Raw genomic sequence first — 14,261 nt, 5'->3', positions numbered from 1 at the left:
CAGTTATCAGTAAAATTTTCAACTTATAATGAAGTTACCATCTTTTGATCCCTCATTTCTTCACATTTTCCCAATACTAACGTTCAAACACATTGGAATTGCTAACACACTGTTTTCACTGCACATATTCTAGATAAATATACAGGAATGAAAGGTGGGTCAAGACTTTTGATATTTGTAATAATCCATCTTTTTTCGTCTTGTAAACATCCTTCAGCCCATATGTAACAGACAACCTTGAAACAGAATATCTCACTCAGTAAAAAAACTATGAAGTTAAATGCAAGAAACGGATCGTTTAACATTTTTCAATCTTTTATAGGTTTTCAGAGTTTGTGACATGTTCAGTCAGAGTAACTATTAGCAAATGTATGTGAATATAGTATAATATGATATTTCTTGTTAACAATAGGCACTTCTACAATATTACAGTTTCTATATTTCAGGTTCATGGGACTAGGCTGCCTGTGGGTTTCCTCCTAAAATGGTTAGCACAACATCAGGTCTAAGCATGCATCAAACAAAGAGAAAACAAGATAATTTATCCTATTTAATGGTACATTAAATACGGTTAACTTAATGCAGGAGTATCTAGGTAGCAGTGCATATAGTTAACTTCAGTGCGATGTATGGAGCTGAGAGTATATGTCTGATCCCTGTGATCACTCATTTCTGATCAGAGAAACAAACACACACTGTACCATGAGCCTTAGTCAGGTGACTTTAAGGTAGACGGAGAAGTGACATTTGACTTTGTTGTTTCTCCTGTTTCATCTGAGCCCAGGTTGCCCCCTAATGAAGATCGTGTGAATCTGCGTGCAGTCTCTTGAAAATATGGGTACAAAGTCATGATTGAGCTCCGGGACCAGTCAAAGCGGGGGTAGACTCTCTTAAAGACTGCCCTCCGGAACAGGATATAAACCCATGGGTCGAGGATCTGGTTGCAAGTGGCAAAGCGGAGGTACAGCAGCAGTTTCCTGACCCAGAGAGGATCGCTGGAGAACACTGTTTGAGCAATAAAGACCTGGATGTGGAGGAATAATATAGGGACAGACAGAGAAAAGCAGAAGTAAAGAGAAGCATGAAGGAGGAAGCAGTTGACGGGGGAGAAGATGGTAAAGAAAGGAAATAAGAAATAGCAAAAGGAAGAGATTGGAAAAAGCGAATAAGAGAAGGGAGATCAAATAGGTTAATATTGCAGATCTACACAAGCATTCACTATAAGTTATGTCTAGTTTAAAAAGAAAGGCTAGGCTAATTTTGTCATGGTGTCCCTGAGGCAGTGGCTGCTGTAACATAGCCTAATTACCCATTACCCAATTACCCACATTTCATGTGAGGCACAGCATTATTAGCATTACCCCAACTGTCTCCAGAAGGGGGAAAACATGCTAACAAGCTCCTGCAGGAATTAAAAACCAGCCTAGTGTAGCTTATAGTTTCTTTTCAAAATTTAGCTTGTGTCACAGTTCTGTTCTCCTGAGTTTTTGCATCCAAGCAATGCAAGAGACCATGCAAGATGAAGCGTTTTTGTGAGGCAAATGCCTCTCAGTGGTATTGGTACTCCATGGGCTCATGTTTTGCAGAGTGCCAGTTAACATTGGCTTATTTTCATTTTCAAAAACAAAGAAGAAAACTGACATTAAGAATAATAATTTCATATAGGCTCAACTGCAGATAACTGCTTGATTGCATTTGTCCAGTTCGCAGTACTTCCAGGATTTCTGCAGCTATACTCCAAAGGAAAAAAAATATTAGAAACTAAATGAAACGAAAATCTGCAAAACGAAAAGCTACCATGTTTCTGATGACAGAACATACGTGTGTTAATTTTTCCAAATTAAAGAACGTGCAAGGCCAAAAAACAAGCATGATGAAAAGTTTAATGGCTATTAACTGGAGAAAGAATGGAACGAAACTTTGAGCATATAAGTATTGGTTTGGAAGCGGCAGTGCGTGAAGTGGACTGATGAGTACAAATCTATCATTTGGAGATGTTTAGGGCACGTGACCAACTAATTGACAAAAATACGGTGCCATGGGGGTGAGCGGTGATGGCAGATGAGCAGAGTTAGATTTTCGTTTCACGTTTTACTCGCCTTAGTGGGGACACTTGAAACATGATGTAAATCCATGGGTCTAAAATCTGATTGCAGGTGGCCATTCGTATGCCGAACAAAACCACATTAGCATCAGGAACTTCAGAAGTCTTCATGCACACCAAAATGTATATCTGTACAAGGTATCACACAACTAATGTTAGACCAGACTGCAGAAAAATGTGTGCTCCACTCAGGGACTTTAGTCCTTATTATTTTGTTCTCTGGCAAACTCAGTTAAAAAAATGAAGTAGTTGATTTATTTTTTTTAACTATACATAGGAAAGCAAAAGTGTAAAGAACTGAATTATGCAATAAGTGATTCCTATTAGAAGTATAAAAATGATAGGTAGATAATGCAAGATAGGCTGAATGTAACTGAAATTGTCTAATTTTTATACAAATTAAAAATGCATCAGCATCTCATCAGTATCTATAAATAACACCTCCCATAGAAGGTCTGGGTTTTATTTTGAGTCTTGGTTGCCACACTGGAACTTTCTGGACTTTTTCAGTGCTGTTTGACATTGTACTAGATGTTTTCCTTTAAAGGCTCTGCTTCACTCTTGAGTTGAAATATGTCATCTCAAGTGGGGCATTAAGGGGCTCTTTGATCCAGTGTAAGTACAGACGGTTTTCAGATCAGCTAGTAAATAGGCTGCATCACTAAGAAGAATTGAAGCATACACAGAGGAGCAGAGAAAAGGAGCTTAGGACCTTGTGATGCCTCATTAAGGTTCAAACATTTTAAAAGAAGCGCTGGTAACAAAAAACTAGATAGTTAAGGTCATGGCGCGGTGCTTTCAAACATATGAAAACCATTTTCCACACAACAGCAGGTGGACACAGTAAAAGTAAGTGTGTCACCTTGCAGTATCTTGAAGATATTAATTTCCTATCACAACCTCATGATTAATGTTTAGTGAACAGTCTTTATAAATGTTTAGCCCGTCAGGCTACTTTTGTTTTTTATATATATATTCTGAGTATTTCTTTGATCATAAAAAAATAGAAAATTTATTGTCAAGAAACACAAACCTAGCCTAAAAGAAGGTAAAAACAAGAGAGATCTTCTCCTTCTGTCTACAAGAGAAGGCAGTGAAATCTTCCATTGGTCTTATGATCACACAACACACAAATAGACCAGACTGCAATTATGGAGTTCAACACACTGTTACACTGGTTGAAAAAGGGCCAGATGTTTCTGTGGAGGGCAGTGACTGTTGTACAAGACCAGAGTGCTCCATTTATCCTGCAACATCACATCAGTTCACTCTCTGGGTCATCAGATAAATTGTTTCTTTCATATGAGGATTAGATTTGAAAAAGCTGCTACAAATAAAACATTTCTTGACCAAAGACAGCTACTTTATAGAAAGTTAATATGAAGAGACAGGGGTGTACTAGTATTTGTTCAAATGTACACACAGTGTTATGTAACAACTCTTCCTATAACAGAAAGCTTACATAAATTAGTCAAAGAATCAGATGTTAGATTCATAAATAATTTGTCTGGCCCTTCAGTCTGATCTCCATTTCTGCTTGTCTGGAAATCTCCTTGGCTACATGTGCTTGACACTGAATTGCTCTACCTGAAAGTGTTATCTCTTTCTTTCCGGCTCTCTCTCTGACTCCCTCACCTCTTCTCTGGTGTTGTAGAATAAAACAGGAATTAGCCGACTGACTAGTCATTTCCAGTGTCATTTCCAAGCATGGAAATGACATTGCTCGTTAATTATTATTTGTAGACTAATTGAATGTTATTGTCCAGTAAAAGTGCTATAGAGTGCTATATAATTGAAAAAGATACAAAAAGTATTTTTTTTATTAACAGAACAATATAGTACCTTAAATAAAAATAGAAAATTACACCCCATTATATGAGGAATTACAGTGTACATTGTGAACAAGAAAACAGCAGCATTAATGTGACTTTAATTATCATCAGTTATATTTTTACATAGTTTGCTGTTCCAGAACATGAGGTTTACTAACTATTAATGTTATAGACTGGAAAAATGATATAATTCCTCATGCTGTTTGAATAGATAAACAAATAAATAAGAGAAGTGCTAAGTGCCTAGCTTTACATGTTTTTAACTCACCAATTTAAATGTTATCATGGCTAAAAAATGTATAATTTTGCATGTGACTGACAGTTGGGTGCTGACGTAGGTAGCTGTAGTGGGTAGCTGTGTGCTAGGCTTCACCTCAACTGAACTGAGATACGGAACTGGATCTCTCACCTGTTTCTAAGAAGTAAGAAAGTTTAAAATAATAATAATATTTTTTTTAAATAATTCTTAGTAATCAGTTTAATAACAGAAAATGTCCTTGTTTTCCTGTTTTCAAAATAGTTTTTGTTTATTTACGCAATACGAAACAAATTCAGTTTTTTTTAAATTATAGCATAAAATCCTTTGTGTTTTATACCAAAATTAAAAATCAAGATTAAAAACAAAAAAAAAATCAACAACAAACAATACAAAAAAAATATTTAGCCATTAATAATTTGTGTTCATGTAGGTTATTAGGCAATAAAGTAACTGGTGTGACACAAAAGATGAAAATTGGGGCTGTCTGTGTCATGACTTATTGCTTACTGTTATTTATGCTATTTAAGAGTGAAATTGCTAAATTCGGTTCTGTATTACTAGTGTATTACGCATTAGTTATATTAATTGTCATTTTTGCCTTTCTTTTTGTCTATATACAACAACCTACCCAAAACCAACCAACTAACCAAAGAAACAAATAAACAAGCAACCAACCAAACAAACAAACAAACTCACCAGGAGGGGGCACCAGCTGATAGAGGCAATAATCATGATCAAGATAAGTTGCACCATCATCTCGACTTCATGGTCTCGGCTCCGCTGTGTCCTGTCCTGTCCGCAGCACACCTTGATAAGCGTCACCACACTCACTGTGTTCAGTAAAAATGACACAACGATTGAAGTCAACCCCACGAAGGAGAAGAGCAGGGAGAAGACCATATCACTTCCTTTCGAACTGATGTTGAAAAAACACCAAGAACCAGGAGCCTGTATGTGGTAGCTCCCGATGCCTATTAAGGGCAGCAAAGCAATACAGCCAGCAGCCAACCATACCATCAGCACCATGTAGACTGTCCGGCTCTTGCTCATGTTGGTGGAGCGTGCAAATGGACGGTTAATGCCACAGAAGCGCTCCATGGCCATTGTGGCACTAAGCAGCAGTGGGCACAGTCCATAGAAGACCATAGACATACCCATGAAGTTGCAGAAGTGGCAGTTAGGATCTACTTGGCGCCAATTAAAACGTGTAAAATGGAAGGAGACCACAATGGAACCTGTGACCAAAAGACCCATAAAGTCAGTAACTACAAGACCGGCCAGGAAGATTAAGAAGAAAGACCGTGACCGATTCCGCATTCGTCGGAAAGATTTGACAAGAACAATGAAGGCAATGAGATTTGAGGTGATTCCCAAAGTGCTGAAGATGGTTGAGAAGTATGCTGAGCTGATGGGACGTGTGTAATTGAACGGAGGGCTTTTGAGGGAGTAACATTGTGGAGTGTTGTTGGCATCTGAGGTATTCATCGTGGCTAGCTGGTACACACTCGTTGACTTGAGGTGACTCTGAGATGAAAAGACAATACTAGTTAGAAGAGTACAAACAAAAAAATCAATCAATCAATCAAACAAACAAACAAGCAAACAAACAAACAAACAGAAAGTTAAAAAATTACATAAAAAATATAATACATTCATCCAAGCACCAAGATAATAGTAATTGGACAGCCACACAATACCCATTGCAGGGACACTACAATTATTACCAGAAGGATTTTATTTTTTTGACTACTACATATGTACATACATTTTGTGTCATTGTGTATTGCATGGTTAGCTTAGTTGTACCACCAGACAGTCAAATCCTATTGTTCTCGCATGCTGTGGCAGCACTACAACCTCATAGCACCAAGAGTTTGGCTTAAAATCCCTGAGTTTTCTAAGGAGTTTATATAGTGTGAGAAAGAACTGTCTCTGTATATTTTTATGAGTTTTTGCTGGTTGGGTCGACTCTTACAGTATAAACAAACTGAGCAAAGGTGACATAATCTGTCAGAAGAGGTGGACCGATGTTGTTGCACTTTCAGATGTGGTGACGTCCAAGATAAAAAATGTGTTTACTCTAACACAGTTCTAAATGGCACATTCCCAACTCTTTATTTACATCGAGCATACTGCAACACATCATATTTCTAATTAGAGCACCTTTAATGGCTGAAGCCTATCTTATCATGCAAAAAAGCAAAACACATTGAGGTGTCACAGTAGTTCAACAGTCAGTGGTTTAAAAAACCACTTCTGGTTAACGATCATTTCTTTGTTTTTATAATTTTTCATCATTTCATTGGTTGTTATGACATCAGTATTGTATTGCTACAACAGAGGCTGAAAATGCAATGAACAGTTCTATGGACGATTAAACACATAGCAAAGAAAGCTGACAGTGCGTCTGAATTATTAAAAACCCTTTATCTGGAGGTAAAATCATTGTTGCCAGATATCAGGGGATCCAATATTTTTAGTGTCGACAACACTGATTGCCTAAACTATGAAAATAAACCTTTAGAATGCAAAGTAACAGCTCAGACGCAGATGTACACAGCACCCACACAAACGCATGCAGACAGTGACAGTATGGGGCAGAGATGGAATGAGTGACAGAGAGACCGAAATAGACAGAGTGGGAGAGCTGGCATATCCTGCCAGGAAGTTCAGTTTGGTGGCACTAAAAGGAAATAAACATAGAATCAGACATAATCAGCTCTTGGTATTCTTTCCCCAGTAAAAAAAAAAGAAGTCTGAGGATGGTAATATGGAAACAAATATCCATAGCTTTCATTAATCTAAATATTTGTTTCACAGCACATCACCAAGATACTGATTTCATCCTGTGTTAACTAAAGAAACTACAGCAACTGTAGGTTATTGCTTTAAGAAACAAATTTATATACAAAAACCTATGCAGTATGATCTAAGAGAAAGACTTCAATGAGAAACATATGCCTGTACTATACTCTATAAAATTATGCCTGTTCAGTAATGTGTTGTTACCTTACTTACAAACACCCCCAAAATTGGGAAGTTGTAAAATGTAAATAAAAACAGAATCCAAAGATTTGCAAATCTAGTATACCAATATTTTATAGCAAATAGCAAACCTAAAACATACCAAATATTTAAACTGAGAACATTTAAAACTTTAGGGAAAAATATGAGCTGATTTTGAATCTAATGGCAGCAACATGTCTCAAAAGAAGTTGGGATGGGAAGAACAAAAAGTCGGAAAAGTAAGTGGACCTAAAAAAAGAACAGCCAAAGGAATGTTTTGCAGCTAATTAGGTTACTGGCAACAGATCAGTAACACGAATGGCTATAAAAAAACCCCACATTTTAGAGAGGCAGAGGTTCACCAATCTGCAAAAAAAAAAGAAGACAAAAGAAAAGAAGCAAGTATGGAGCAACTTCAGAATATTGTTGCTCAACATAATATTGCAAAGACTTTTTTTTGTCATGTCATGTTGCCATGTTGCATGTCCACAAATGCAGGCTAAAGCTCTGTTGTGCAAAAAAGAACCCATGTGTGAAGATGATAGAGAAATGTTCAAGGGTCAAAGGTAATTTAAAATGTACTAAACTGTTCTGTTGTCAGATTATTTGAAATTTGAAATTCTTTTTTGTAAACATGGCCAGCGATTTCTCCGGACATAAGAAGAAAGAGTAGTTCAAAAGCCTGGGGGTGAATTAGTGCCCATGAACTGAGAGATTACTGATCTGGAAAGGCACCTTCAGCAATGAAAGACTTTTATTCACTTCATATCAGAAGAGTCTGGGCGCTTAAATAGGCCTCCTGTAGCCCAGATCTCTCACCAACTGAAATCATTTGGAGCATCAAGACAGAAAAAATGCTCAAGTAGTCCCAAGACTATTGAGCAGCCACAATAATACATCAGACAAGAATGAGATAACATTCCTCTCCCAAAAGTCCAGCACCCGGTCCCCTCAGTTTTCAGATGTTTATGGACTGTTCTTAAAAGAATGCCAAACAGTGGTAAACATGGCCCAGTCCCATCTTCTTGGAGGTGCGTTGCTGCCATCAAAATCAAAATGAGCCAATACTTTTCTAAGAACTTGTAGATTTTCTCAGTTCAAGTCTTTGATGTGTTTTATATGTTCTATACTTTGCTTAGTTGCATTTGTACTTTGGATTGTCTTTGGCACTATTTACAAAACACATCAGTGAATCCAGTAAAAATTTCTATCACCATCAGAATTTTGTTTGTTTCACTATTTCACTGTTTGGTGTTATACTTGTGCAGTAGCTTTTAAGAAGACACATCATGGGAGGAGGATATACAGAAATGCAACAGAAAAAGACAAATAAAGACAATAAAGGACAAAACGGAGAATTATACAGGTTTTTAAAAGTGAAAAGCTTCTGATGCTGTTATTAATATGTACTGACACTAAAATGCAGCAGAATAAAACTAAAAGCTCTCTCAGACAGTTGTGTATTATTGGCAGCAGCGAATGATCATTGTCTTGACACTTCTAATTTCAATGACTAGAAATTGTGCAAACTAAAATCTGACTGCTGGATTTCCCCCCATAGGGAATTTTCTTCCACTTGTCCATTCTTTTTCCTGTAGTCTATTGATTTGCTTCTACATTTGAAATCATAACAATGCAGAGTGGAATGCACAGAACTTTTAACAGGCAGGAAGACAACTTTAGTAACTTGAAGAATTAGGCTAAGTGCTTCTGTATTGAAGTGAAACAATAAAACAATCCAAATTGTCTAAACTTTGGCCAAGTGGGCATAGACGACCTGTATTGTTTCACACGCCAACTGGGCACAGACTGGTAGCTCGTTAGGAATGAAAACAACTGAACCACTAAAACACCAAACAGGTGTCTGTTTTTAGCCTGCTTTCATGCAGTAATCTTGTAAAGCATCAAATTTATCCTTCAAACTAGTTTAGAAGAACTTAATGCCTAGTGCTGAAAATGCCACTGCCTAAAAGGAGATCATGAAATCAGGTTCGGTACACCAATTATTTGCTCAATCATCAAAAACAACTCAGATGAATATTTTGATGTTGCTTTGATGTTTGTGCGAGTGGTGGAAACCATTATAAATCAGCCATGAAACTAAGATATGAGCCCTTTTCCTTTACTACATCAGAATTTTATAATATTCGTTTAATCTCGTTAATAGAGTGGATACATATTAAGAACTGTAGAACCCAAAAAAACTGTGGCAATATGTTTTTGCCACAGAAAACTGAAGATACAGAAACTGAGACAAGTCATTGCACAGTTTACAAAAGGTAATGAAATCCTTCACGTCCTTAGGAAGTGCTATATGATGAACCTGCTCTCGTATGATCTACAAAACCTTTTTAAAGAACAATTAGCCAAAAGTGCCTGTTAGAATCCAAGATCAATATGTCATACTAAATACTGTTCCACTATGGCAGTAAAAATGCTTTACCAATGGGCCTAATGCAAAACCACAGAAATGCATTCATGAGTTTTCCACTTATCCTGAAATGTTGAGAATGGTGAATGCATGCAAAACAATATTAACCCACAAGGTTTTGCTGGTTTAAAGAAGATGAATAAGAATCATTAATTAACTGTCCTTATGATATACCATAACATACAATACAAATGATAAAAGTATATAAAAAAAATCTCTAGACCTGTGTAGTTTGCGCATATGCAGTAATATAAGAAAAAAAGCTTAGCACTTACAAATCACTGAGTATTAAAGAAGACTTCACAGAATTGTTTTCAAGGATCATTTGTCTTGCAGTTGTAAAGTTTTTACTTCTCCATCGTTAACATCTCTCTTAAAAGATCAAAAATTATGCAAATTATAACAACTAGAAGACATGGGATAGATACCTTACATCACAAGTTCAGCTTGATGACAAAAAGACCTTTAGTAGCAACCCTGGCTCATCTTTACTCCCTTCCCCCAGCTATGTCCTCTCCTCTACTCTTCCTACTCTGATACTCATCTCCCCCTCGTCCAGTCTTGCTTCCTTTTGCACAGTACACTCCTCTCAGGAAGTCAGAGGAGGGGAGGGCTTTAGGAAGGCACTCTTTCTTTTTCCATGCAGCAGAAGAGCATAGAAAGAAAAAGTATGACTGTAAAAATGTTTGCTTTTAAAGGCTGGCAAGTGATCTAAAAAGGTTAACAAGCAAAAAGTAAATGAAAAAAACACGACCCCAAAACACATGGACGGCAATCAGGTTGTTTTAATAAGGACAAAGTTGTCCCTCAAGCATTTTATCTCATGTTTTGGAAAACAGGCTGGAGGACAGATGTTTTGAACGCAAATAGATACCGCAAGGCCGTTAACATTCATTTTAAGACTCTGTTTACAGTCACAAAAACATGTTTTAATTATAAAGCTCTATGATAAAATGAAAACAAGAACTGAATTAGAAACAATGTTCAATTTCTATATTGTCACTTGTGAATACCACCAGAAATTGTTTTGCTGGATGTGAAGCGACACGAACGTAAAGGATTGCAGAGAGAAAAGTACTAGAATCTCAAATCATTATCCTTTATCCGCATCCAGGAAGCCGTGGCAAAGCACGAGTGGCAGACACAAAAGAAGAACAAAGGTCCAATGTAGTTATAATACTTTGTGGGTAGCAACACAGCATTTTTACAAGCGGTAAAATCAAATCAAAACGACAACTGTGTGGCATTGTTTGTAAATATCTCACTTTCTGCCCGTTATTGGCAAAAACCTGGGCCAGCCGCATGTCCAAAAGTCTGTTTTATGGGTCGTAACACACCAGACTCTTCTGTTAATGTAGTTAAAGTTATAGATTTTAAAGCCTAAAGATATCAGTCTGTGTGTAACCTATATAGCATTCGTGCATTGGAAAGGAATGACAAAAACATCTCTGAAAGGATCGTGGGAGTAAAAGCAAGCTTTCCAAAGTTATGATACAAAATTATGTCAGATGCTTGCATTTAATGCAGACACATGCAGGAAAGCATGCAAATAAATACTTGAATATAATCTTGTAGAAAAGCATAAACACTCCAAAGTGATGGAAGGTCCCGGGCCACCGAGTTCTTCCTTGCAGGACTATTGTTTACATGACTGGCCTTGTTTTAAATCTCAATGGCAAGCTGTCTCGTGTGCTTCCAATAGACTCCCTCCTTATTTGTACACCCTGTCTAAACCAGAAACAGAACCAGAGGTGTGATGCCAAAACATCTGGAACGTTCTACTTTATATAGTAACTTTTTAAACTTCTTTTAGATAAACAACATGACTTTCTGACACGACAGTGTATGTTTCTGCCGGAAAAAGAACATTTTTACAGACGTTTATGCAAAGTGTACGAAAACTATGTACACTTTATCACTCAGTAGCTTGTATGCAGCACTTTAAACATGTTGAGCATGTTGATCTGCTGCTGTGCCCTATTGCAATGATCAATGATGTTTAAGCTGTAGGACAGTTGGCCTCACATTTCACACCAGAAATATAAACAGGAGTCCATGGTGAATTACTGCAAGGTGCCCCACCAACATCATTCCCCATCTACCAGTCTGCTTGAAAGTTGGTGTGAGGTGTTTGTGCCGATATGCTGTGTTTGATTTTCACCATGATGCTGTGCATTTCAGTTAATTTTAGTTAATCTGTCTGTTAAGGGTTGTGCCACATTTTGTTTAACTGCTGCACCTGTACAGTATGTCCCATCTCATTCCCTCAGGTCAACAGACCAGATGCTTTTACTCATTCCTAGGTGACAAAGCTTTCGCACTTGTGGCTCCAAAACTGTGGAATCGTTTGCCATCGCTCCTTCACTTGCTGCACTTTTACAGCCTTCAACCCAGCGTGCAAACTGTGAGTTCAAGTGATTTTTTATGTATTCTTTATTCTTTTTTTTTTTTTTTTTGCCTGTCCCGTTTAGCTCTTTTGCCATCAGAATTGTTGTCTAAAGGCAAAGAAAGATGCCCAACGGATTTACTTTACCAAATTGACCATCCCAGCCTTGCCGTAATGGTCCATTTGATTCACCTTTTATTGTTTATTTTATTTTCACTTACTGAATACGGGACAGACTTGACTGGGGGAAAGAAGGGGAGAAAGAAAGAGGGAAAGAGAAACAGCTGAGAAGAGGGACGGGGAGAAGGGCAAAAGACAAAAACCAACAGAATGGGCAGCAAAAAAAAAAAAAAAAATGCATATATCAATCACCTGGATCACCGGGTTGAGCTCCTTGGGGGGCTCAACCCGGGGTAGCGGTCATGTCCGGTTAGGGGCTCTGTTGGCTCTCAGGTGACTGTTTCCTCGCGGCTGCGTGCAGCGGGGCTAGGGGAGGGTCTGTGCTGACGGACGTGGGTTACTGACCTGGTAGCCTGGCTGCCCCTGGGTGGGTCCGGGATGGGCGTGAGGTTCTGGGGGCGCTCCGTCTCTGGGCTGGGGCCCGGGCCGGGCCTCGGGGGCTTGGGTCCTGGTTGGTGTGTTGCCGGGGTTGTGGGCGGGTGGGTGCATGGGGGCCCAGTCCTGGAGCAGGGTGCCGCCGGTGCATCGAGCCACCTGGGGGGCTCTTCAACTGGTGGGGGAGATTGTCACATCTTGCAGGAGCTTTCCTCTCCTCAGGAGCTCCCTCTGCAGGAGGGGGAGATACAGGAGAGGTGGAGGAAGATCTCAGCCTGGGTGTTTATTGTCTTATGTAGTCTGGAAGATGAGTGGATGGTGGGGTGGGTGCAGTTTTCTCTGTGGTGGGTTTGGGTGGACTGTCCCGGGCTCTGTGGGGCCGGGAGGCGCTGCTGCACTGGGCCCCGGTCTGGATGGGCCTGGGCCCCCTTTCCCTGGCGGGTCGCGGAGTATGGGGGTGCCTACTGGGGTCAGCGGGGGAGCTGGCCCCAGGGAGGGGTCACTTGCCCCTCCCTTCCTTCCCTCCCCATCTCCAGCTGCCTCCCTCTTCCTGCTCCACCACAACCACCCACACATGCAGGACCTTGGAGTAGGGGTATGTCACCAGGGTGCAGAGGAGGCTAATCCCCCCCTCTGTCCCCTTCTGGCTGCCTCTGCCTCAATTTTATCCCACAACTTAGACATTCACATTACTCACACTCTCATTACACATACATATAGGATCTTGGGGGTGGGCACGATACACGGAATCCAAAGTACCATCAGGGTGTACACCTCACCCCTGGCGTCGTCGCCCACCTCTCAATTTTAAATACACGTAGACATTGAGGGCTAGCAGGAGGGACCATGCGTTTACCTGCTGCTCTCTGGCAGGTAGCTCCATGCCCTCCTGGGTTTTAAATGCACCTTAGAACACACATGCATCAACACTACAATGAACGGGTGGAGGGAGGTTTGGAGTCTTCTCTCACCCCCATTCTCTGTGGCCTGCTGGAGCGGGGGGGCTGGGAGGAGGAGTTGGCCGTCCGACTCCGGTCTGGAGTGTGGGGCCTCCCTGCTGCTGCGGAGTCGGGGTGGTCTGCCTCCCCCCACCGCAGGGAAAAGGGTAACACCACCTGGGTCTGGGTGCAGTTCCCCCCTCCAGGGGCAAGGGTACCTAGACCCGGTTTGTAGAGTACGCTTGGGGAGTGTGATCGTGTGTACAGCGTCTCTTTATGTCTGTCTCCACGTTGGTTGAGTGTGGAGTAAGTGCATATGAGAGCATGAGGGTGGGAATGGATGTTTGTATATGTGTGTGCCTGTATGTCTGTGTCTATATGTCAGGTTGGGTGTCAGGCGCCACCTCTCTGGGGACATCTCAGGCCCTCCAAGGTTTGGAGGCCTATCTCCCCCTACCACCACTTCCCCTGCCAGTGGCGGACTCCCTCAGACATCGGTGCGTTGGTGGTTCTTTGTGTCCGGGGATGGGTGCACACACCGGCTCACTCCTTGGCGGCCGCTTATCGGGGCCTGGAGCCTGGGGCTCGCTCGGGCCACTTCGGAGGTGGGGTGCCCCCGGCCTCTCGGCCTGGGGCTCGGTCACTCAGGCACAGCTGGCTGCCGGCGGAGCTCACGGGCGCGTCACTGCAACTCCCCCTGGCTTCTGCTCCGCGGCTGCTGAGTGAGCCCTCATCTGGGACTCTCCTCAG

At 40.5% G+C, this 14,261-nt stretch overlaps 1 protein-coding gene across 1 annotated transcript; it reads right to left on the bottom strand.

Annotated features, from left to right (window-relative positions):
• Positions 1-341: 341 nt before the first annotated feature.
• tbxa2r (thromboxane A2 receptor) lies at positions 342-10,154 on the bottom strand. Its single transcript, XM_085373058.1, has 3 exons — positions 10,061-10,154; positions 4,892-5,719; positions 342-1,024 (listed from the first exon to the last, which is right to left on the bottom strand). Exons 2-3 carry the CDS (start codon positions 5,678-5,680, stop codon positions 710-712), a joined length of 1,104 nt encoding a protein of 367 aa, XP_085229184.1. The 5' UTR covers positions 5,681-5,719; positions 10,061-10,154; the 3' UTR covers positions 342-709.
• Between the last annotated feature and the right edge of the window lie 4,107 nt (positions 10,155-14,261).

This window comes from Diplotaxodon limnothrissa, linkage group LG15, assembly GCF_057381915.1.
Source record: "Diplotaxodon limnothrissa isolate DT_005_m linkage group LG15, D_limnothrissa_male_GT1.1, whole genome shotgun sequence".
In the NCBI taxonomy this organism is placed as follows: Eukaryota; Metazoa; Chordata; class Actinopteri; order Cichliformes; family Cichlidae; genus Diplotaxodon; species Diplotaxodon limnothrissa.
This window is presented reverse-complemented; position numbering and strand designations above follow the sequence as displayed.